General features: G+C 37.6%; 1 protein-coding gene and 1 long non-coding RNA gene across 2 annotated transcripts in view; both read right to left on the bottom strand.

Moving 5' to 3' along the window:
• Positions 1 to 26,606, bottom strand: part of LOC112658651 (uncharacterized) — a 165,730-nt gene that overhangs the window by 100,495 nt on the left and 38,629 nt on the right. The gene's annotated exons all lie outside the window — the stretch shown is intronic.
• On the bottom strand, positions 14,207 to 14,468 carry LOC112658650 (pancreatic progenitor cell differentiation and proliferation factor-like). Its single transcript, XM_025444861.2, is given in 2 exon segments — positions 14,207 to 14,298; positions 14,336 to 14,468. Coding segments are annotated over 2 exon segments (225 nt in total).

Below are 26,606 nucleotides of genomic sequence, written 5' to 3'. Positions count from 1 at the left end.
AAATAAATAAAATCTTAAAAAAAAAAATAACCTCTCTTTTCCCATGCTGTGCTAGCTAGCTCATTCTCAGTAACCACTCTGCATTGGAAGAGACTTTTTGCTTTTTGTGATGATTGTTAGAGGAGAGATCTGGCAAACACTGAGTATTGATTATTGTCAAGAGGAAATATGGAAATTAAGTTGGATTTTCTCTGGTTATTAGATAGGCATTGAATTGAGCAAAAAAGTTAATGGTAAGATTGCTGCTGTTAATGCCAATATTCTTAGGATTTTTTTGCTTGTGATAAATTTCTTGGCAGATATATGTCATGAAATCACAGAATTTTAGAAATAGAAGTAACCTGGGCAGCCCGGGTGGCTCAGTGGTTTAGTGCCTCCTTCAGCCCAGGGTGCGAACATGGAGACCTGGGATCCGGTCCCACGTCAGGCTCCCTGCATGGAGCCTGCTTCTCCCTCTGCCTGTGTCTCTCCCTCTCTCTGTGTGTCTCTCATGAATAAATAAATAAAATCTAAAAAATAAAAATAAAAAAATAAAAGGAAATAGAAGTAATCTTATAAACCCCCTATTCAACCCCATGAATTTAGCTTGAAAAAGTTAACAAAAGAATAAAAGAATAAGTGATCTTAATATCATACTTGAACATTTTTTAAAATTAGATAAACTTGTAATTTTAGAATGTCAATTTGCAGAAACTTGCAAAGATAGGACAAAGAATTTCCATATACCCAAACAGCTTTCCTTATTATTGTCATCTTACATTGTTATGGTCAGGTATTCAATCTGTAGATGTCCCTCAGTTGGGATTCACTTGATGTTTTTATGATTAGGCTGGAGTTAGGTATTTTGGGAAAAACACAAAGGTAAATTACCATTTTTATGGCATCATATTAAGAATATATACTATCAACATAACTATTGATGTTGACCTTGATCACCTAGGTCAGGTAGTTTTTCAGGTTTCTCCATTGTAGTTAGTGGGCTTCCCTTGTTCCTGACTGTTCTCTTTATGGAAGTCACTGTGTGCAGCCCACGTTTAAGGAGTGGGGATCTATGTTATCCTTTTTTGAGAGTGGAGTGTCTACTTAGATTATTTGGGATTTTTCTGCATGGGAGATGTGATTCTTTTCTTTTATTCAGTCACTTCCTTATATCATTATGGACTTGTGGATATTTATTTTATACTTTGAGATAGAATCCAGTTCTTTATTTTGTGGTTTAAATTGTTCCAGATTTGACCATTGGGAGCTCTTTCAGTTGACTACAATTTCTTTTGATGTAATTTCAGCATTGTGGGTTTTGTTTTGTTTTTAAGCATTTCCTAACTTTCTGGCACTACTAAATGTTAGTAGTTCATCTTGCATGTTTCCTCCTCCAGTTCTAGAATCAGCCATTTCTCCAAATAATCTTGGCTCTTTTTATTGGAGAGTGGTATTAGAAAAGATCTGGATCCAAGTTAATCTGTTTATCATCTCTATAGTTTTGCCTTTTCCAGAATGACATATAAATGAAATGATATAGATTGACCTTTTCAGACTGGCTTCTTCTACTAGCAGTGTATATTTAATATTCATCCATATCTTTATACAATTTGATAACCCATTCTTTTTTACTGCTGAGTGATATTCCATTGTATGGGTCTATCACAGTTTATTTATCCATTCACTTATTGAGGAACATCCTGGTTGCTTCCAGTTTGGGGGAATTATAATCATTCTTGTGCAATTCAGTGTGTGTTAGAGTGCAGGAGTGGGAGCTCTTCTCCATACAACCTTATAACCTAGGTTGATAAATAATCTGTCATCTTCAATGTTTTCCCTGGATATTGACCTCTGAGTGGCAGAGGTGGGGCAGGGGAGAGAAAGTAGAAGATTGTGCCATAGATTTTATGAGCAAAGTCTGAATGTAGTGTATACATCAATTCTTCCAATATTTCTTTGGTCAGGACTGTTGAATGAGCCTATTCACTATGAAGGAGTCTGGACTATATGCCCAGGAAGAAAAGAAAATGTGTTTGGTGAGCACAGCATTGCCTTTACCTTAGTATTCCCATTTGGTTACCAAATACCCGTTTTACTCTTCCTTCTACCTAGCTGCATGACCCAAAGCTACATAATCTATAGTCCTATCCAGCCACTATATCCACCCAGAGTCTAGGACCTCAGACTGGTATGAGCATTTGGATGTGACATTTCATGGTGTGGTGACTTTTGAACTCAAAAGACATCATGCAATGGTAAAGCTGGGGAAAGATGGCTACAATAAACACTCCCATTCTGAAAAGGGAAGAATGGAAGTCATAGCAGTCACTGGTGTAGAGCAATGTGGTAATCCCATGGAGTTGGCATTATGAAATTTTTCAGATCCCCATTAGCCCCTGATTAAACTTGTTTCTGTTTTTCAGTAGGTACTTCATGGCTCCTCAATCCACTCTGTAGGGGATTCTTCCTTTTCATTTCTCTTCTTGGCCACATCTGAAAGGGGCATTTGGTATGCCTTTGTTGGAAGCTATAGAGCTCCCTGTATGTGGAAGATCAAAGATTCAAGGACTATTTTAATCCTAAAGAGTCAAAGACTTCCTAAGTACATGCTATGGTTTCTTTGGTAATGAAATACCCTTAAAAACTTATGACTGTTTTCTTCCAGTGACTCCACATGACAGTAACCTCACAGCAAATTCTTTTTTTTTTTTTTTTTTTTTTTACAAATTCTTTACTAGATATGATACTCAAATTATTTCATTTCTTGGATTCCCCTCTATCCTTCCCCAATCCTTTCTCTCTCAATTAAATAATGAATATTTTGAGGCCATTAATCTTGAGAGGAAAGGCCACATTCTTAAAGTGATTTTGTTGTGCGACTGGGTTTTAAAGATTTCTTTGGCACAAAGGCCGTTTTGATCTTAATCCTTAAATCTTAAATTGGGATAGAAAAGCATTTGGCTTTTCCAATCCTGGCCAAATTTCTAGACACTGGGCAGTTTTCTCTTATGTATGTCTTTTTTTTTTTTTTTTCCACTTTCATACCAAACCCAGCCAAGTTCATCAACACACACTAATCTATTCATTCTTTCTAACCATTTCCTCCAGAATGGCAGCTACTTCAGTAGGCACATGACCTGTTTTCAATATTATTGCAGTTTTCCCAAATGTTTTGCCACAGTATAACACTGATTGCCATCCTTCTGGCATGTTTAGTTTCCTTGCTGATACTACATATTTTGTGTTGCAGCAGCATCTTGCAACAAAAGTATTTTTTAAAAAAAAGTTTTATTTATAAATTTGACGGAGAGTCAAAAAGCATACATGCAGGGAATGGCAGAGGGAGAGGGAAAAGCAGGCTTCCCACTGAGCAGGAAGCCTGACCTGGGGCTCCATCCCCTCAGGACCCCAGGATCATAACCTGGACCAAAGGCAGATGCTTAACCAACTGAGCCATCTGGGGTGCCCCTAAAGTATTAATTTCTGTATCAGGCAGGATAATTAACATTGCTATTGAGTCTTAACAAGAATCCATACATAAAAATATCAGTGATTTAGCCCATGAAAAGTATATTAATTGCTCTCATCACATTCTAGTATGGGGCTTCAGGGAGATCTTTTTCTATATAGTCATTTAGAGAACCAGATTGAGAGATGTTATCTCCAGCTTCAATACATGGCTCATGAGGTCATCTTGGGCATCAATATCCAGCAAACAGACAGGAAAGACCCCACTGCTTCCTATATTTCACTGGCCAGAACTCAATTATGTTGTCTTAGTTAATTGCAAGGCAGGGTAGGAAATGTGGTCTAGCTATGGGTATGTGTGACCAAGAGGATATATCTGTTTCTAGGTATGATTAACAGGCAGCATTGACTCTGCCACAATATCCTTGAGGTTCTGTTACCTTATCAATGAAATGAGGCCATTAATAACATATTTTATATACCCTATTGTTATATGTGAATACTATAGTTTATATAAGCAATATTTGAGTTCCTGATATATTTTCTTATATTTGAAAAATGTGGATAATCTTATTTTCCTCCTCCTCTCTCTCTCGCTTCTTCCCCACCCCACCTTTCTTTAGAAAAATTAACTTTGGTTGTTCTCTTCAAATTAGTAAAGTTAGCATTTGGTGATCATATGCTATGCATCCTATGATCAATGGCATGAGATATAGCTGCTTGTAACTCAATATTCAAATTTGCTTTTACCACTCTCTTGATGTCTCTCTTCCTTTAGGTATACTTAATCCAAAAAACTTGTTAATTTTTATCAAACTAACTAGGCTTTATATACTACAGCCTCCTGATATATGGGTATTAGAGACGAAGAAGGGCTTCCTGGTCTTGTCTAAGATCATTGGATTCTTGTCCTTATCAAAAATCATTATAGTCCTGGAATACAAACTGTCTATAATTGAATTCACCAAGACTTTTATTAATTTATAAGCCAAACACTGAAGATAATGATCATCCCCAGATCATCGCTCCAGATATGTCAGGCAGCTCCTGGTGATAGGCTGCAAGAAATTACTATCTTCTCCCAGGGTAGGTACCAACATGTCAAGCTCCTTAAACTAATACATCATGATAATCAGTGCTTTAAAAAAAAAAAAAACAAAAAAACAAAAAAAAAAAGACACTGAGTGCTGCATAATGAAGACACAGAAACACTGGAAAGTCTCAGCGATGCTTCACCCTAATTGTCACACAACTGAAAGCCTGGGATCCCCCAACAGCTAGAACCTGCTGCTATGGAAACCTTAATGTTCCATCATCTGAGAGATTAAAAATTGAGGCTATTAATGGACTCGACAGTAGTTTGCATGTTTCATTAGTAAAAAATGCCATTATTCTAGGACTTAGGGAATTGGATTTGGGGGTGATGTTTTTTATTCTGTATTAAAATGGTCCAGGCATAATTTGAATGGTATAACAAAAGAAAGGAAACAACTGAGGAGGAATTAGGACATTTCTGCAAATCAATTCTTCCTCCTCTCCCTGATCTTCCCTTGCTGGCTGATTGTTTAACTGAGTACAGGTGAGGTTTAGAGGATGCGCAGGAGAGAGAAGCCGATTTCAGCCTCCATTCAATTCCTGTGCAGGTTTTTTATGAAACCCAGACTCCTTTGTTTGGGAGGCAGCATAATTAGAGCAGTGTTTGGAAAACCAAAGACCACAACCCATTACTGAGTCAGAAAATAAAACCAGGGAGTCTCAATCAACATTTATTAAAAACAAAATGAAAAAGGATAAAAAGAAAAATACTGAAAGGTCTTCCAATTGTTAGGATAAGTATTATCTTTAAAATTCTTTCTACTAGTTTACAGTGTAGTAGTGCTTTCTACTGTGAATCATGACCAAAAAATTTTGCAAAACATGGTCAGAGTGCATAATTAAGAGGCCAGGCTATGAAGCTAGACTGTCTGAATTTGAATCCTGATTTTACCACCTGCTGGCTATATAAACAAGTCATTTAACATCTCTGAGCATCCGTTTGCTTATCCATAATGCAGGAATAATAAAGTTGCTGTAAGAAGGAAACAATTAAAACAATACGAAGTACTTGGAATATGTCTAGTCCATAAAAAGTGCTCAAGTGAGAGTTAGCAATGGAAAAATGTCATTGATTACTTGAAGGAATTACATTTTTAGATCACTGAACATGTCTATCTTTTCATATTTATATTTGTAAAATAGGGCCAATTCTTGCCAGTTTAGAAAAGTATCATTATAAATTGTCCTGTTAAACCATACAGTACATCACATGACTTGCATTGCTCTTAAGACTACTGTGCAGGTTTTATTCCTTTCCCTTGATACCAGAATCATAATGGGTTCTACTGCATCATGAGGCCAATAGAGAACTGTTGTAAAGACAAATGCAAATATTAAGGCTCTTTTTTTCTAGGAAACAACAGAATTTTTAGCTCATTTCTCCTTAAAGGCTACATCACATCTGAATGGACCACTAGGGTACTATTTAGTGCTCAAAACATTAATCCACTAAATGGTGCCTGAAAGGTTAATGCAGCTTCTGAAAATGACTGACCTGTTCCCAGAGGCCTGTCCTGGGAGAGCAGGGTTCTCCAAGTCAGATATGGGGCATTGCTCTGGAGAAGCAGTCAGAGGAGAGCAGCATAAAATCTGGGAGGCAAACACATGGCCTCTGTTGGTAATGGTGCCTTGGGGATCTGAGTCTAGGGGTTGCCTTATTTCCTAAAAGTAAAAGATATCTAAACAGTTTCCAATGTCCTCTTTTAACTGATTGACACTTTGCTAAATGGAACTTACTGGGGACAGAAGTGTTATGAACACTAAAATGTGATGATAGTTTTGTGTGTTTGAAATTCTTTACCTTCACCCGATCACTAGATGGGGGAGAGTTAACTGAAAAGGACACATAATTTCCATGGGTGTTGTGTCAGTATCAGTCGAAGAAACTGGGGCCCAGAGAAATTGAAAGGGAGTTGGAAGGGGGTTTATTATTATAAATGATTTCATTTCCTGAACACTTACTAGGTACCAGGCCCTACAGGGGAAGCTTTGTACACATGAACTAATTGAATATCAGCCGTTGCTCTGTAATGTAGGAATTATTACTCCTATTTTCCAGATGAGGAAATTGAGGTTTTGAAAAATTGTTGGATAATTTACCAAAAGTTAGAATGCTGGTAACTACTCTAGCACCTGTGTGTCAATAGCTGATAAGAGACACCTTCAATCCATTGATTTCCATGCTTTTTCATTCCTCATCGCCCATCTACCTGTATCCTCACTTCTCTCCTAAGATTCCAGGATACTTTTTAAAATTCACTGTCTTGCACAAGCCCTAACTCTTACCCATCTCTCCTCTAATTTTTCACCTGGGGAAACTCCAGCCTTGGTTAAACACAATCCTCTGCTTGCTCCACAGTGGTCTTCGAGCAGCCCTCCATCGTCCCACACATCCAGTTCTTCCATATGATAAATATATATTGATCTTACTCCACTATAGAGCCAGAATTCATCCCATTCTCTGGCTATCCATTGCTACCACCCGAGATTGAGCCACCATCATCTCTTGCCTAACTGCTGCCATAGGCTTTCAATAACCTCCTCGCTTCCACTCACACTCCCTACACTATTCCCCTGAATAGCAGCCAGAACAGTCTTTACAAATATTATTTACTTCATGTCCTCCATGTGCTTCAAGCCCTCCAGGGGTTTGCCATTGAGTATTGGATAAAACCCAAAGCCCAACATGATCAAGCCCCTGTGTGCTTTTGGACCTCAGTTTAAATCATGCTCCCAGCCACTCACGATGCCCAAGTTCTGTGGGCCTTCTCCTTGTTCCTTGAATGCTCTGAACTTTCTCCTGCCCCAGAGCCTTTGCAATTGCTATTTGTTTCATCTGGCAGGCTCTTTTGCCAGTTCATCGCATACCTTCTTATCACTCAAGTCTAGGTTCAGATCTTACCTCCTCTGAGAAACCTTCCCTGGACATCATGCTTAAGTGCCCTTCTATGTGACACCAGAGCCCAAGTTCTTTCTAGAACATCATGTTACCATTAAAATAATGTATTTGATGAGCTTCCCTTTAGGCACAATTTGCAATTAATTATTTCCATCTCTCTCCTCCACCCCTTTCTCAGTCCTAGCATCCCTGACATAACTACCCCCATGCTTAGCTAGTCAATATGTAAACCTCACAACTGTATTACTTGATATGGCCTGCTCTTAAGTATTAAGTGGCTGAGGGGAAAGGCAGGTTTTTAAAAAATTTCATTGGGGCAATGAAGCTTAGTCATATTGAAGAGAGACTTTGGTGAGAGGATGGAGGTGACTTAAGGAGGGTCTCACCATAAACACCCTTAAATAAATTTATGTGTCTCTACCACAGCAGTGGCTACCTACTTCTACTTACATGCTAATTCTTTCCAATCTATATACCCACATCCTTGTCTGAATCTAGCGGTACCTGATCCTACAACTGTATTTCTCATGTGAAAGTAACCAGACCAATTAAAGGTTAATGCCCTATGTTACTTTCACTAACACAGATTCTAAATACAAGAACTAACTGCTTCAGACCCAATATCAGGACACAGTTTTGATAATGTGTATCTAGTAGCTGCTAAACACCTGAATGAATATTCTCCCCACATTAGTCCACTGTGCCTTTTGAGTACAAAAAATTATTTAAGAACTAGGTAGGAAAAGTTTGTGACTTGACTTTTTTCTCTCCTGACTGCATAATGAGGCTGTGCTGCCTTGCCCCTGGTCATGCTTTCCAAAGGCTGCTTTATATATCTTTTGGGCAATAACCATTATGCATTATCATTTTCTTGGCATGGTTTTTATTTGCTGGGGAAGTTATTCAAAAGCTTCCACGCCCTACTCAGTGACCCAGATAGATAGGATACTATCGCCACCTGTGCAGTCCTCATTACCAAGACAGCAAAATAGAGGCATTGATTAGTAGTACAGATAGAGTGGCATTTTAAAATTATATTCCAAACATTAGAATCCTCTCATTTTAAAAATCCTTTAAAAAATTCCTCTATAGAAACTCCTAATAGATGGTGGCATTTATGCCAAGATCAACATGAAACTTAGCTGAAACAAAATCAGCTCTCGAGAAACAACAAAAATTGGGCAGGAAAAAGAACATTTACACTCCTATCCTTATTTTTTTTTAAGATTTTATTTATTTATTCATGAAAGACACAGAGAGAGAGAGGCAGAGACACAGGCAGAGGGCAAAGCAGGCTCCATGCAGGGAGCCTGATGTGGGACTCGATCCTGGAGCCCAGGATCATGCCCTGAGCTCAGGGCAGGCCCTCAACCGCTGAGCCACCCAGGCGTCCCTACACTCTTATCTTTAAACTAGAAGTATAATTAAATAATCTTGATGACGCTTCAATTCAGATTTAATAATGGATCTGAGTATGTGTTGTGTCCTGTGCTATTCACTTGCTGTCTCTCAGCTCCATGCTGCCCTTCTCTGCTCTGCTCTGTACAGTGGGGATGGTAGTCTGCAATCTACACTTTCCAGGCCCCCTTTCTGTTGGGTGTTGCCAATGGGAGGCATGGATGGGGAACCAGAAGGCTGAAGAGTGTAGAGATTTCGGTCTCGGGCACCAACTCCATGGCAGGGACTGGCAGTTGCTGGGGAGGAGAGAAAAATGAATGTGGGTTCCCCAGGAGCACATCTTTGTAGGTGTAACCAGTCCTGGCTGCAGTGGCACCCCTTAGGCAGGTCTGGGCCTAGTCATGGTGCTTTTAGTACAGGCAGTGGTGGCAACAGCTCTAGCAGCCAGGCAGCAAGTATGAGCCAGTGGGTGCCAGCCCCGGGCACATCAGCAACCTCCTGGTCTCCAGATATCCTGACTCCTTCCTTTTCCTCTCTTCTAACTCTGCCAATCCCTTTGTAGTCAGTTCCCTCTGATGAAATCTGTTTGTTTGTTTTTTTATTGGATTCTGACTGATACATAGGAACAAATTACTTAAACGCTTCTTACATTTTGTTTTTAATGGTCATCTAATGGGGCTTTCATTTAAACATTTGTAGTAGTAAATGATAAGAATGATGATTAACCTTTATTATTTACTGTGTGCTGGGTGCTGTTCTTAGCCCTCAGATCTTATTCAGTCCTCACAGTGACTCCTTGAGATACATATTATTTTTATACCCCTTTGATCCTGAGGACCATAAAGCTCAGAAAAGTCAAGTAGATTGTCAGTGCCCACTATCACCCAGTGGAGAGAGCCAGGATTTGATCTAGGACTACCTGACTTGATAGCCTGAATTCTTAATCATTATGGAATATTGCTCCTGGCCAGTCTACTTACAACCGAATGTACTTATCCATTGTAGACAATGAGGTCTTTGGTTAAACCACAGTCTTTTATGATGACTTTTGCAAATGTGCTCCTTGAAGTCACTTTAGAAGTTGGATATCTATAAGCAATGTAAAAAAATATATAAATACTAGTCACTTGTAGATTATAAGCTCCATGAGGCCAGAATGATTACCTGCCATATTCATCACTGTATCCCCAGCATCTGGGGTGGTTTTTGTCACATTTGAAGTTCTAATATGTTTACACAATAAATGTTCATTAATATGCAATAAATCATATATAAACTAAATCACATATACCATATATGGTAAATCAATGAATTGAAGCCTGCATGGGCTTGGATGTGGTTAATTTTTTGCAGTCAGACAACTTTTCTATTGCTAAATACTTCCTTTTGGAAAGAGATCTAGGTAACAAGCAAATAAGGTTTTGAGTTCATTTTCTCAGCCAGAATATGACACAATCTAAACTCAGGAGAGTACATTTTCATAAATGCAAAAATATGGCCCAGGAACATCAGGGATGAAAAGTACAGAATTACTTTATGATTGAATATTATAGTTAATATTTCTTGTAAGTCCACAAGAGGTGTGTAAAAAAAATGAAGGAGATTCAGCAATACTAAGATATAAGATAATCTGGCAGATTATTAGGGTAGAAGAGGCAATAAAGAATGAACTTGACCCCCCTCCATTTCCTTATGAATGAAAATGTAGAACATTGAGAACGAACAGGTTCAACAAAGGCTTGAGCCTTTGCATGTTAGTTCAGCAATATCATGAAAGAAGAAAGAAGATGACTTTGGGGAGTTACACACTGACACTACCTTGGGAGGGAAATGAATGGGATACAGGCGGGGCTCTAAATGTGGTGTCCTATTGAGCTGGCCACCCAGCTTGAGCTGGTCAAGAATTCAGTTTCTGTTCTGAGAGCTTTGCTGACAAAGGCGTAAGTGTAGGTCCTAAGTAAGGGAAGTTTGTGCAATAGGCCTCTGTGAAAAAAAGTGGATGATATTTATTCTATGGATGAAAGTGGAGGGAATGTTTCAGATTATTGATGAGCATGAGTCCATCAAGGTTGCAATCCAAAGTAATTAAATTGGAGGAAGTAGCATGTCAAAGTTGAGTAAGTGGGGTCAATCTGCCCCAGATACAAGCAAAAAGAAGTGCATTGTATATAGAGAAGGTAAAAACAATAACAAAACCATGAACGCTAACCTGTTATTATCACTATGAGCCTGCAGTCTAAACACTTTCAATGGAAAAATACTCCTCTGTGAAAAAACTTCTCGTAACTTAAGATCTAAATAAGTATAGCAGTTACTGTTGTGTTTTAAATATATACATGATATGTAATATATATAATATGCTTCAGATTTAAAAGACTTATTCCTCACTGAACATTGTATTCCACTTGTAAATTACTTTAGCAAACTGCCAGATGTGAAGGTTGTCCCTGACACCTAAGACTCAGCTACATTTATTTGTTTCAAGGGTAAGTTTGTGATGATTTAGAGTCATTGGGGTTCCCAACTGTCATAATTTGTACCTTCACATATTCCTGTTTAAACCATAGTTTAAACTGTGGGTTTTAAATAATAGTTGTAAACATAATGAAAGAGAACTTGATTTATTTCAATTCTGTCCTTTTAGGTGACTACTTGGAGTTTTTATTTGTGTTTAAGATTTTTAAATTTGCAGAGACTAAAGCTAAAAAATAGAAACTGTAATGTTAACCAATTATGAGAATCCAACATAGGTATGTTTTTCTTTTTTTTCCCCAAAAAGTATCTTGAGTAAATCAAGAACACAAGGACATAATCCATTACTTTATTCCTTTTTAGAAATGAATGTTAATCCATCCATCCATCAATTTATTCATTTCTAGTATGATTATGTTTATTAAGGTGAATAAAGAAAACAATTCAGTCTATATTTCTTGACATTATTTTTGTTTCATGTCATAGTTATTACCAAAATTAATTTTGTTGTATAGAGGAAAAAATGTTTTCTGTATATCAAATATGCTAGGGATGTCACTGGTGGGAAATATATGAATTGCTGTGAATACATGGCAAATCTTTCCAAATTGTTATTGCAAATGAAGCCCATGAGACCCTGGGAAGATAAATACTATCAATTCTGTCCATCCTGTGCTTATTAACTGACTCCCATAATAGGGACAAAGAGTAGTGCTGGCCTATGATTTGAACCTTCCTCCATGTCTCATGAAATTCTTAATGATTTATCCGTTTAAGACATTTTGGTGAATCCTTTAGGTTTCCTATGTGATTTATAGCATTTCATTCAGAGTGACTTTCTTCAAGTGGATATGAGGTCTATTAGCAGTATATGCCTTTCCATTCTCAGAGCTAACAAGTTAAAGACAATTTGGTAAGGGTGTGCCATCAGTGAAGACTTTTTAGTTAGATATCAGTTAAGAACCAGTAATATACGGGCTAATTATCTACACCTCCCGTTGCTAGGAAGAAAATGCTGAAGTGCAATAAAGAAGAAAGACTTCCTTTACTCAAGTAAACATTGGTATAGCAACCAATAAACTTCCTATTTACCTTCCCTTCAGGATTTAAATGTCCAGGTAATGTTTTGGTACTATATTGTGAAATAAAGCAAGGGTAATAAAAATGAATTTGTTGCATACAGTTTTTTCAAAAAACTGGAAAAATGTAGACACATCATATCTGGTATCTGAGTTAGAATTTGGCAAGTATGATGAGAATAGAGAGGTTTAACATAGAAATTAGAGCTTCCAGGAATATAGGGAGAGCTGAATGGGTTCTTCTGGTCACCTGCTCATGCTGATCTCCTTATATACAAGTGACATGGTCACATCGTGGGTTCTGTGATAAGTGATCAAATCTATAAGGATCACAGTACTCAGACCCATGGCATCTATCTCTTCAACAGGAAGAGACAAGCACTACCAGGTTATTAGAATAATCTAGCCGACACTCTCCTCCCTGGATACTGTTTGGGTAGTCAGTGCCACGACCTGACTCTGTGATTCTTCTTTCTCAAGCTTTCGTGGCTGACCAATACCTCTCTTAAGTGATACCATCTTTCCTTTAATGTACAGTCTTTAATCAGATGATTACCCTATTGTTTCTAGATTTTTACCCCCAGTAAAACTGTCTGGGCCATTCTGCATTAATTTTATAATTTCACACTCAGAGATAATATTTTCTGGCAACTTACTATCACATACCAACTAGAGTGACCATAGGGAAGTTTGCCAATCAACCGAGGGTTTGATGAATCTCTCTTCAGTCCACTCACTTCTGAATTTATAGACAAGTATGAAGAATTGGAAAGGGTTCAGAGGAAAGCCATGAAGAAGATTAATGAATGTGAGAATGAAAATATGGAAAGATCAAAAGTACTGAGGGAGAGAAAACTGCATGTGAATTTAATAATAGTATCCAAAAATACTGGATTGTTAAACATAAGAGACCAAATTATTTTGCAGCATAAGGGAATTAGGCTTGACAGAAAGAAGAACTTCCTTATGGTAAGAAATGTGAGTGATGAATGGCTACCAAAAAAGGATTGAAATCTGCTCTGTAGAGTTTGAAAAATGATGTATTTTCACTTTTTATAGACTGTAGTCCTTTCTGAAGGCAGAGAAATGGGCCACATAACATTTCAATTTTTTTTTTCCGGATCTGAGATTTATGTATTCACTTTCTCAGGAATAGGGTAATGAATCCTTCCACAGTTAAGTGAACCAAGAACCTAAGAACTTCAGGTGGTGATTCAAGCTAAATTACAAAGAAATTCCTTTTTGTGTGCACTGGCTTTAACTTCTTTTTAGCAAAAGAACTCTTTTGAGATACTGATAGACCACCACATACAAATGTGTACATGTGCCAAATCTGCATACAATTTCTAGGTATTCATGGACTCCCCACAACCTATTCAATGAGCTCTTTAAGGGTCAAGGGATCCAAGTTAGTAAATCTTTTTTCAGTGGAAATTTATTCTTTCTTTCTTCCTTTTTTTTTTTTTTTTTTTTTCTGGCTGCTTGGAGTTTGTTTTCTACTTGGTACAAGGCACAGGGTTACATGGTGTCAGGAAAGCTTGTGTGTGGCTTGGATAGTAATGAGTGGGGTTTCCTCAATTTCTTTTTTGGTATTTTGCTGTTTTGATATAAAAGAACCCTACTGCTTCTGCTTGCTGTAGCCTGCCTGGTCTATGTGGAGAGGAGGGGAGGGGAGGGACGGGAGAGGACAGCACTCGTGAGCCTGGCACTTCCTGAAGCCTAGTGGTGGCCACTCAGGGCTGGGGTCCAGTGTTGGCTTTGCCAGGCTACTCACCAGTCTCCTTCCTCATGGCCTCCAGAGCCATGTCACAAGTGATCATGCCACTGGAGGCTTGGGGACACTTGGAACATTCTGGGGACTCCAACACTATAGCCATTAATGAGAGAGTGGACTTCCCTCAAAAGAAGTTTGCCCATCAGTGACCTGGGTGGGCCCTAGAGAGACCTGGGTGGTGAGGGGTGGCTTCCCCAGGGTACTCTGAAGTTCTACAAGGGCTGTTAATGGAAGTGGAACCCAGGTGGCACCAGTAAGAGTCATGGGTGGCCATGAGCAAGCTGTGGGAGGGAAGTGCTGCCATGCTGTCACTTGTGGGCTGATGGAAACCTTGTCAGTGACCCCTTGTGGGCTTTGGTATATGATGGCTGGTGGTAGGGACCTGGATGCTAGGCCACAGAGGAGACTGCAGAAGGCCACTCCACCACTGAGGGGTGGGAAGAAGCTAGAGGAAATTTATTCTTATTTCAGACATGGCCAATCCCATTCTTATAGAAAATTTGTTCTGGGGACATCAGCCTTTGACTCAGGTCATGATCCTAGGGTCTATGATGGAGCCCTACTGCAGGCACTTTGCTCAGCAGGGAAGCTGCTTCTCCCTCTCTACCTCCTGCTCTCCCTGCTTATATTCTCTCTTTCTCTCTCAAATAAATAAATAAATTCTTTAAAAAAACTGGAATAGTCTTGGTATCATGAATCACCTTCACACCACAGGAAATGTATGACTTGTATACCTCTTTTCTTTCTCATCTTCCCTTTTGTTCTCCCTATTCTTTTCTTTTGAGTGTCACACATCCTTCCCTCATCTTCTCCCTTGGTCCTTCCTTTCTGTCAAGGTCTATAAGTTGCCCTCAGGGCATAAGGTAACAAAAAGATTGCCTATTAAAGCCTAGAATCTGATTAAATATGTTAAACAAAGATCACTTTAGTCGCCACCCCCCCACCCCCGCCCCCGCATTAGTGGGTCAAAGTCCTTAGTGTCATTTGTACTTTATAGCTACCTGTGAAGGAAGACCTCTTCATAAACACACACTTTAGAATCTGGAAGTGATTGTTGTACTCATGGAATTCTTCACTTAGAAAAATCTGGGAAGGGGTGCCTGGCTGGGTTGGTGGGTGGAGCATGCAACTTTTGATCTGGGGTTTTGGGTTCCAGCCCCACCTTGGTTTCGAGATTATCTAAAAATAAAATCTTAAAAAGAAAAAAAAAGAGAGAGAGAGAGAGAAATATCTGCAGTTTTCTCTTTTGGTTGGGGTCAGAGACACTTAGAGAAAGCAAATTTCTCTAAGCTCGCCACAAAATTGGAATCAAGTTCCCTTAGAAAAGGTTTACATGAAAAGCCAAGGGGAGATTAGGGTAAGACTCACACTTTATCCCTAACACTTTTTTTCCTGCCCTTTCCTGGGAATGAAATTATGTGAGAAATCAATTTGCCTCCTTATGTTACTTTGCAGAATTTCCACTTCTGTGCAGCCCTTTCTCCTTTGCTGGTTCCTCTTTGAGGAGCTGTTATGAAGGCCATTTTCCTGCATTTCAAGGACAACACATTCATTAAATACTTAATTGAGTGTTTGTTCATGGAACTCACCTTCCCCAATTTTGTAGCATTCTAGTGTTTGTAGGCCAAAGATGCCTTCACTGGGATTCAGTTTGGGGAAAATCTTGCCATAAAATAAACTCTCTGTAAGTCTGAGTATTTATATAGAAGATCTAGAAGAGGAAATAATACCAGTAGACATATTTGGAAGATTTTCTCCTACTTTTAACTTAAAAACATCACCAGAAAGTAGTCAAAAATTTAAATTTTAATTTGAAGGCTTGACCAAGTTTCTGCTTTAAAGCACAAAAAATGAAGAAAAATAAGCTATCCTTTTCTTTTAAGCAACAAGCTTGATTTACAAAGGAATCTTTCGCTAACAGGTATTCCAGTAATTTTAGTCTAAAGATGACAACGTCAAGAGAATGGCATTTCTTACTACCAAGTACTACATATTAAGTTGTTGTGCTACTTTTAAAAATTATTTTTTTTAATTGAGGTATAACTGACATATAACATTATATTAGTTTCAGGCGTATAACATATGAACGATTGGATATTTGTACACATTGTGAAATGATTAGTACAATAAGTCTAGTTAGCATTCATCACCATACAATCATATTACATTTTTAAGGTGAGTATCAGGTTGACTAGGGCCTGACCTATTTTAGTTGTTAAGTATTTTCTGTATCACACTGTGTTAAGGACAAGATGAATTCCATAGCTCACTGTATTTCCCTTCTAGGTTGGGCAACAGGGGAATCCAGAATTTACTATGTGGTTTCCCTTATCCCTAGGCAGAACCTTGAGGCATGCATTTCTATGAACTAACTCTCCTGGGCTTTTCTTTTTCTTCCTTTCACTTTGCTCTGATTTCTCTACCTTTAGAAAAAAAAAAAATCTCATTGTCCTACTTGTAAGTACATAAACTACCTGAGATCTATTTTGTAGTAAGATAGGACATTAAATAAATAACACAGATAATTTTATGATGATAATAATCTTGAAACTTAAAATTCAAGAGGAAGTCAACACCTTTGAAAAATGAGTGAGTTGACAAGTTCTATTTCAGAAAATGTTTGTGATTCAAAGTAAATTGGACCAACCTGAAGTTTCTGCATAGCTCCCCAGAATGAAACCCACAGCAATGATAGACTCTTAAATAAAAAATATTCTTCAAAAAAAAAATATTCTTCCAAGTCCAGATTTATGTCATACCACCAGGTATGTTTGGCAGAACATCATCTATAAGTAGTTATACAGAATTTGTAACACAAAATCCTATGTTTTCCCATTTCTTAGGATTTGGGGTCTGAATCGTCTGTAAAATATGGAAGCCATATTGTGGATCTTAAATATTTTTCCATGGATCTTGGTCATGGAAGAATTCTTTTTGGTAGCACTTAAGTATCCATTTCTGGTAGAACTCTCCAGTTTCTAGAGCCACTACTGTTTTTGTGGAAAGGCTGTATAATCCTCTGGAGAACAGAGTGGAGTGGTTGAGTAGAGAGGCTGGCTATGCAGCTGTGGTACAAGGCACACCATAATTTAGGAATGAGTGCACCTATTTGTTGTAAAAGAATAATTTGGGAGAAGAGGGAATTTTTACTGAATAAGGAATGCAGGAATTCTAAGCACAGCACTTTTTTTCTACTGTCAACACTTGGCTGCTTATTTATGTGTGTTTTTTTTTTTTAGCTTAAACAATTTTCAACTTCGAATTTCTCCTTATAATCTGTGAATCAAGGAAATGACTCTTTTTTACAGTCACTTAGCTTTCCTTTGGCAGATATCATGGTATCCCAGAAAGGGACAAAGGAGAGGGAGAGTAAAGAGTTGAACAGAATCGCCCAAGAGGTAGAAATGAACAAAGAAACTGGGTTTCTTGCATTGGCCCCTGGGTGACAGAACTTTTAATTCTTGAGAATCCAGCATTTTAAGGGATTCCTTAGATTGTGGTTAAAGCAATTATAAGTTTGGAGCCTGGTTAAACTAAAAATAAGCCCTCTACTAAAAGACAATCTTTTCCAGTTTCTGAAATCTTTTGGTAGAATCTTAGAAATACTTTTTCCCATTATGTTCTGTCTTTTCCTTTAAAGAAGACATTAAATGAACTGAGTTCTGGAAAATATGAGGTGCCAAATAAGATCACAAAGAGAGGTAACCTAAGGCTCCATCCAGATAAGAAAAATGAATAACTATGTCTTGCCCTTTTCCTGATGGATGCTGAGCATCCGCAGTTAACTCTTGTTATGTGCTGGTCATAAGACAGCAGTGTAGGGAAATGAAGTAGTAGTGCAGGAATCAGGGAAGCCTGTTCGGCTTGAAGAATATGACAGGAGGACTGTGTTTGGGAGCTCTGACATTAGACAAATTCAAGATTATGTGGGGCAGTTACTTCCCCTCTGTCTCTACTTTCCAATATGTAAGCATGTCCTAATCTGTAAACAGCAGAAAGATGCCATTAAATCCAGTTAAAAAATATTGTGTGAAAAGTCTCTGGCTGCAAATCTGGCACATAATCATGCTCAACAAATGGTGACCATTATTAGTGTTTATAATTACAAAACCTACTTTTTTGAGAATGTAAGATGTCCTTTTTGTGTGCCTGAATTTCAAACGTATATTGAAATAATTATGCCATCCATTTTTACTTCCTTAGAAGGGAGATGCCATCCATTCATATGCAGTTTTACTAATTTAAAATTATTTGCTAGAAGGTTAAACATAATGTTTTGCAATTCAGAACTACTGACTACATTAAAAGCAAAAGATGGAGCACTAGCTTCACCCATAGTAAATACTGTGAGAAATCTGGATTTTATTTATTTGCTTAATCCTAGAATGCATAAATGTAGTTTCAGAATTACCTATCATCTGCAAAACCAAATTTAATAAAGAAAATGCAAATATTTGTATCTTTTTTCTTTATTTTTTTTAAAGATTTTATTTTATTTTTATTTTTATTTTTTTATTTATTCATGAGAGACACAGAGCGAGAGAGAAAGGCAGAGACACAGGCAGAGGGAGAAGCAGGCCCCGTGCAGGGAGCCCGATGTGGGACTCCATCCAGGGTCTCCAGGATCACACCCCGGCCTGCAGGCGGCACTAAACTGCTGCGCCACCAGGGCTGCCCTGTATCTTTTTTCTTTAGCCTTACATACCTAGTAAATTATTTTTCAAAGTTACTTAGGTTGGTTAGTTAGTTTGTTTGTTTGTTTATTTATTTATTTATTTATTTATTATTTATTTATTTATTTATTATTTATTTATTATTTATTTATTCATGAGAGACACAGAGAGAGAGAGAGACAGAGACACAGACAGAGGGAGAAGCAGGCTCCATGCAGGGAGCCCGATGTGGGACTCTATCCCAGGTATCCAGGATCATGCCCTGGGCCAAAGGCAGACGCTCAACTGCTGAGCCACCCAGGAGTCCTGGTTAGTTCTTTTCTTCACCAACTTCTGCAGTGTGATTATTTATTCATTGGTAATACAGTTAGGTTAACTCTATTTGAATTTCATTTTAGGTTCCCTCTGTGCCCTGGTTAATTTTCATTGTTTAATTTGTTTTCAGCTATGTGAAATGTTACCACGGTTCTAAAACTCAGAGATACAGAAAAAAGTTATATTTTCCTTAATCTTTCTACCTAATTCCCACCTAGACACTGTGGATAACCATTCCCATGAATGTTTCTGGTTTGTTCTTCCTATATTTCTTTTTGTATACTTTCTTATTTTCTCACATTTCTTAATGAAGATAACACACTATAAATAATCTCTTGCACTTTGTTTCTTGTAATCAGCAATATATCCTGGAAATCATTCCCTATCCATTCATAGTGATTGTTCTTATTCTTTATCTTGATGCAAATTACTTCATTGTGTGGATATGTCACAGTTTATTCAAACATTCTCTTATGTATGGGTATGTGCATGTGTAACTTCGTTATATAGTACCAAATTCCCCATCTAGAAGATTTGCGTTCCTAGCAATATAAGAGAATGTCTCTTTCCTCATAGCCTGGTCAATACAATGTGGTGTGTTACTTCTGGATTTTCTCCAGTCTGATAGGTGAGAAATGGTAACTCAGTGTTGCTAGAATTTGTACTTCTTTAGTTGTAAGTGAATTTACACATCTTTACGTATGTTTAGGGGTCATTTGTGTATTTTGTGTGTGTGTGTAAATTGTCTATTCATATCTTTTTACCATTTTCTATTAGGTTTTGGTCCTTAGTCCCAGTTTTTTTTTTTTCCTTAGTCCCAGTTTTTAATAGTTCTTATATAGTGGGGATTTTAGCTTTTTATTTGGGGTATATGTTATAAATATTTCCTCCAGTTAGTTGCCTTTTAACTTCATGGTATTTACCGTGTAATTATTTTTTTTTTCACGTCATCAGATTTACCAGTAGTTCTGTTTACTGGCTTCAGATTTTGAATCCTAGTCAGAAAGACTTTTCCTACATTGAAGTTAAAGAGGAATTTACTCATGTTTTTTTCCCCCCCAATACTTTTATGGTTTCATATATTATGTTAAAATTCCTGATATGTTTGGAGTTTACTCTGTGTATGGAGTGAGGTATGGACCTAATTTTATCTTTTGCCAAATGGCTACCATTTATTAAAAAGCCAATCTTGGGCAGGCCCGGTGGTGCAGCGATTTGGCACCGCCTGCGGCCCAGGGCATGATCCTGGAGACCTGAGATTGAGTCCCACGTCGGGCTCCCTGCATGGAGCCTGCTTCTCCCTGCCTGTGTCTCTGCCTCTCTCTCTCTCTCTCTGTCGGTCATGAATAAATAAATAAAATCTTTAAAAAAAAAAAGAACTTAAAAAATATAAAATAAAAAGCCAATCTTAAAAAATATTAAAATAATATAAAAAGTCAATCTTTGCCCCATTAATTCAAGATGCACTTTTATCATACTCTAAACTTTCATGTCTTTGGATCCATTCCTATTCTTTTTCTTTGGTCTACCTGTCTGTTCATGAGTTAGTAGCACAATGTTTAAATCATAGGAACTTTATCATATGGTGTGCTTTAGGTAGAGCTAGTTCTTCAGAGTTTTCTTTTTCAGTGCTTTCCTGATTACTCTTACATGTTTGTTTTCCACATGAACTTTCCTATCAACTTACCTAACTTCATTAAAAAAAACTTGTTGGCATTTTATTGGGATTGTTGTAAACTTATCCATTAACTTGGGAAGAGCTGATATCTTTATAATGTTGAGTCATTCTATTCAAGAACAGGGAGGTCTATGCATTTGTTCTACTCTGGTTCTATCAGAAGAATGCTATTAATATTTTAATCTAAAGAAGACATTGATAATGAAAGATTATCAGGAGTCACTAGGCACCACTATCAAACATGATGTGATGGCCATTGCCTCCTTCATATTATCCATTCAACAAATATGTACTGAGCATTTACCTACCAGATGGTGGACTTTATGCTAGGTCCTGTGGATACAAAAGCAAAACACCTGGTCCTGCCCAGGAGGCACTCACAGTCTAATGGGAAAGACAGGTTATTAAATTGATGGTAGCAATTACTTTTCCTTTCTGAAGATACCCAAGTCCTTTCACTGAGGAGAACTAGATTCAGTGTCCAAGAGACATCAAGGATGTTGAAATTGGTTTTATGAAACCTAGATGGAAATTTGTTTCTCAATTTTATTTATGCATTCAATAGCTTTTGCCTACAACTGCATCTTAGAAGATAATTTAAAAGTCTAATTGTAATGTGTTGAAGCCCTTCTTGTTCATGCATGTGTATCTAGTGAGATATCATGTGGAATGTTGAAATTAGTTGACTCCAGCAGCAGCTGGTACACAGCAAGCTTCTCTTCTCAAATCACTTTATTTTCCAATGGTCATTAATAATTTGCTTAAAAAGGAAGCAAATCCTTAGACTTTTATTACTCTCCCCTGATTTTTCTACCAGTGCTTGCAATTTAACAGTTGGCTAGCACTTTTGTGGAGGTAATAGCAACATTGGATATCATGTTTACATGCTTTTAACAAAATAGAGTTTCTCCCTAGGCTGAGCTAATAATCACTTCAAAACTTTCTTACTAACTCCTTCAATATTAATTCAATCTTATTTTAACTCCATGGAAAATCAAGCAGAATCTTGATCAAGTGTGATCCTGTTGGAAATTAATTAACCCTTTCAGGATGGTCACTGTTCCCGGAAAAGAGACTATTTACTTTCTGAGCTGTTTCTGGCCAGATATCTAGTATAAAATTCTCAGTATCACATTCTCTTGTTAGGGAACAATTCTAGGTTTCAAAATGGACATAAGATAATGATAGGATGTGGATGTGGATAGGATGTGCTTCTAACTGCTGAATTAGAGGTGGCAATTGTTGATACTAGGGAAAGGGGATGTGGTGGGAGAAGGGAAGTAACCCTAGGCTTTTCCATTTTTCTCTCATCATGGCTTGACAGTAAAAGGAGACATGTTCACTATAGGTTTTCAAAAAACAAAGACTGTTTCTTCAGGAAAACCTAAGAGTCCTAGAGGGAAAGGGATAGAGGCCTTTCAGAAGGAGAAGCAGGCAGCTATTATTCAAACATAAGCTGAAAATAACCTTACATGGAATTTGCTCAAGTAACTCCTAGAATTTTATTAGTGTGTTCTGTTTTCTTTTTCTTATTAATTTTATCCCTCTTGTGTTCTGCACAGCATTGTAGTCATTCAGTTACACCCATTCATTCCCCATCCTCCATACCTACCCCTACCAAGGAGTCTCCAACTCCTTTCTCCTTCACTTGCACCTTTGCTCTATCATGTCATTTTGGAGTGGTACTATGGGAGAACTACATGGTCTCTTAGGCTATGTGGTTCATCATCATCCTCAACAACCTTCATAGCTGTTCTTGATGCTTATCCCCATTTGCCCAAGAACATGTTATATCCAGAGATCACCTAAGTCACTGGTCAAATTAATTGATATCATAAGATTTCCTCCAGTCATTCTTCCATCAAACGAGAGTATTCCAAAATAATAGGCAACACTTATATAATGACACAATTTATGATCAGAAAATTTCAAAAACTAGGAAAGTGAAGGCTAGTGTGCCAAAAGATGATTAAATACTGGCTGACAAGCTGGGAAATGTGAAATATGGAATGAAATATGAATTTTCCCATTTAGTTTTCTCATAATTATATAAGATTAGAACATCTTTGATCTTTTTTTTTTCCTTTCTTGGAATCTTTTTTATTCAGAGTTCTCAACAAGGTGCCAGCAGGAGATGGAGGCATACCATGGTGGCTTCCTACTGGTAACTGCTCTCTCTTTCACTTCTGCTAGTGTGGGATAGAACATTCCCCTCATCCTATGTGAATCTTCTAGTAAAAACAGGGATTTCTTACCACTATTTAGAGGTCAGCCTCTCAGCTGACCTAGAGGTAGTATTTAAACCTCATCCAATGCAACCACATCCATCAATGCACTTCATATATCAACTTCTGCTCCTTAGATGCCTTAGCCTCTTCACACCTGGTCACTTCCATTTCATTACATATTAAGATTCAGCAGAGTAAGTTATTAAAAAGAGCATTTCCGGATTTATTTGCTATATCACTGCTCCTTTCCCTTCAGTGGTTTTAGTTTTGTTCATTTTAAAAATGTCATGCAGAGAAAACAGAGGGATTATTTATAAATTGATTAAATGAATTGTTAATGTTAAATATTGCCTCCATGCCCTCCATCCCACCCTTCACTTCCCCCAGAAATTCAGAGTTTGGGTTTTATCATGTTTGGAGTAAAAAATAGAACTATGTAGTAATTAAAACTACTTGGTACTTAGTGGTTAATTGTCTTCCATGGATTTAGAAGTTACTATACCTAGAGTCTTAGAATAAGCTTACTCTGATTTAATTATTGTAATTCAGGACCAGCCATGCTTCTAACCAACAGCACTGCCCACATAAGCATACCAGTTCTAGCCCAGAGAGAGGTGGGAGAGAGCAGTTAGAAGGCAGGAGAGAGACCCCACTGTGAAATGGACACTTTGTTGCTAAGAGAAAAAAACTACATCAAATTTTTTCTTGACCCACTTTCTCTCCTATTGGGACTCCAATTATATTTGTCTGATATTATCTCACAGTTATAGATCTTCTGATTTAAAAACATTTTTTCCTTTTTATTTCAGTTTGGATAATTTTTTTAAAGATTTATTTATTTATTTAATTGAGAGCGAGCAAGTGAGCGAGAGAGAGAGAGAGAGAGTGCGTGTGTGTGTGAGTAGGGGGGAGGAGTAAAGGGAGAGAGAGAATCTGGAGTATACTTAAGAGCAGAGCTCAATATGAAGCTCAGTCTCATCACCCTGAGATCATGACCTAAGCTAAAACCAAAAGTCGGACATGCAACCAACTGAGCCACCCAGGTGTCCTTGGTTTGAGTAATTTTTATTGGCTTCTTCGAAATTCTCTCATCCTTTTTTTCTGCAATATCCAATCTGCTGGTAACCCATTTAATAAATTTTGACTTCAGATATTGCACTTTTAAGTTTTAGGATTTCTATTTGGTTATTTTATACTGTTTACATTCTTCACAGAAAATTAAGAGAAAATTTCATTTGTTTACCCACAATATACGTTTTCTTGTAAATTCTTTGACAAATTTATAACATTTATTTTAAAGTTCCTAATTTCAGTAACAAGGTTATCTCTGAGTCTATTTCTATGTCATCCAAATTTTATTTTACCACATTTTTCTGCTTCCTCAGATTTTTGAGAGAGAGGAAGAGAGAGAATGCAAGAGGGAGAGCAAGCACAAGTGTGAGCCAGAGAGATTTCCAAGCATTGTGAATGAAAGAACACTGCAGTGTTTTGATCTCGAGCCGGGAGGGGTTGACTGCACTTTCAGATATATTGGATTCACTTTTGGCCCTGAAGTCCAATCACTGTGTAAATGCCCAGGACGATGTGATTGCCCTTTCCTCATCAGCCCAGTCATCCAAAAAAGGACTGCCTATTTCCCCACAGTCTTCCTAGATCTGAGAGCTCACTTGGGCTCTGGATCCAGGTATGGAAGCTGCTACCATTCTCTGCTACCATTCTCACCTGTGATGGGCTCATTTCTCTCTGGAATATAGTTTATCAAGGCTTCTTTGCTGTCAGTATTTTCACTATAAGGCTCCTTTGCTGTCAGTATTTTCACTAGCTTCATAGAGAAGTATGGTTTTTAGTTTGTCTGGCTCTTTTCTTGTAATTACTATCAAAGCAAAGGTTTTTTGCATCCTTCTATAACCTAACTGGAAGCAGTTAGGTACTTCTTTAATTCAACATTTATATGCCCTCGTAAAGGTCACAGGAGAGTAAGGAATATCCATGAAGTCCCCAGAGTATTTCTATGGCATCAATGACTTCCATTACAAAATAGAAAAAAGATGGAGAATGAAATTTTTTGAGACCATATCATTTATAATTATCTTTTCCAAATGAAATGACTGAGAGAAATGCAGAGAAAGAGATGAATAAGCATAGGATCATTTAGGGCTCCACATCACAAAATCAGAGAGTGTAAAGAAACTGTACCACTATAATCAGAGTATTTTAGGAATGCCTAGTGTCTTAGTGGCTGAGCATCTGCCTTTGGCTCAGGTCACGATCCTGGGATCCTCGGATTGAGTCCCACATCAAGCTCCCTACAGGGAGCCTGCTTCTCTCTCTGCCTATGTCTCTGCCTCTTTCTCTCTCTCTCTTATGAATAAATGAATAAAATCTTAAAAAAAAATCACAGTGTTTTTGAGCCAGTAGAAAACCTTAGGTGGTCTAAAGTCCAAACTCCTTACTTACAGACAGCAATGTATTTTTGGGTTCACTTGATAGACTGAATGTTTGCTTTACTTTTTCCAATGTGCTGGACAACCTGTAACTAGACATCAGTATTTCTCCCTCAGACCTATAATGGAGGTCAGTCCTTCCTTTGTTATTTTTCATAATCAAAAAACACAGGAAGCATGTCTCTTTTCCTGAGCTCTAAATTTGAAGTCTTTTTTTTTTTTTTTTTTGTAAAACACCAAACTTAGACCTTATACCTCAGGGAAAAATTATACCATCTCTGCATAGTGGAGAGCAAGTTTTGGTAGGTGGTGGTATCATCTTTTGACAAAAGATAACACTTCAACTTAGTTTATCTGAGGTAGGGCAGGTCTGAAGGCTCAAGGGCATTTTGCAATGTATGTGCATCCTTCAAGATATGTAGGATATCATAGTAAAACATGCTAATTAAGAATAGACCTCAAACTCTTTAATACTGATTCACAGGCTCAGTGATGAAAAATTAATGCTTTGGGCATGTAAAAACTAAAATTAGAACTCAGAGTAGTTGAACTATTTATCCATAGTCTAAAAGGAATGATGTCTCCAGTTATTCTTGTCAGGATATAGTCAAATACTTAGTTTGGTTTTCAGTTTGAGCTGAGGTTTGTAACCTTTCTTTCTTAGGAGGTGTTTCTCAAAAGTTCTAGGAAAAGGTGTTTGAGAGTCATCTTCGTGCTCCAACAAGAGATCAATAGTCATTTCCTAAGGGAATTTCATAGTTCCAAACAGCTTAAATAATTCAACCAGAAATAGTCAAAGAAAAGAAAAAGTGTATCAACGATAAATACCCTGTTGAGTCAACATAGAATATAAGAGAAACAGAGAACTTGGGAGGTGTGCATATCTTTAGGGAGGAAAAGAGTAAAGTTTGTGGTTGATAGAACAGCATGATCTATGATTGGATACATCAACTGTGATATGGAAAATCTTTCTTTCAGAAAATAAACTGTTTTGAATATAGCCAGTGTATTCTTTGGAATTTATGGCACTACCATAAACCAAACATCTGTGAACATTCTTCCTCAGTCTCCCACAGAAAAGGTAATTTCATGATTGTAAGAACT

This window comes from Canis lupus, chromosome 12 (assembly GCF_003254725.2).
Source record: "Canis lupus dingo isolate Sandy chromosome 12, ASM325472v2, whole genome shotgun sequence".
In the NCBI taxonomy this organism is placed as follows: domain Eukaryota; kingdom Metazoa; phylum Chordata; class Mammalia; order Carnivora; family Canidae; genus Canis; species Canis lupus.
Note: the sequence above shows the minus strand (reverse complement) of the source record. Positions and strands in the feature narration are given on the sequence as shown.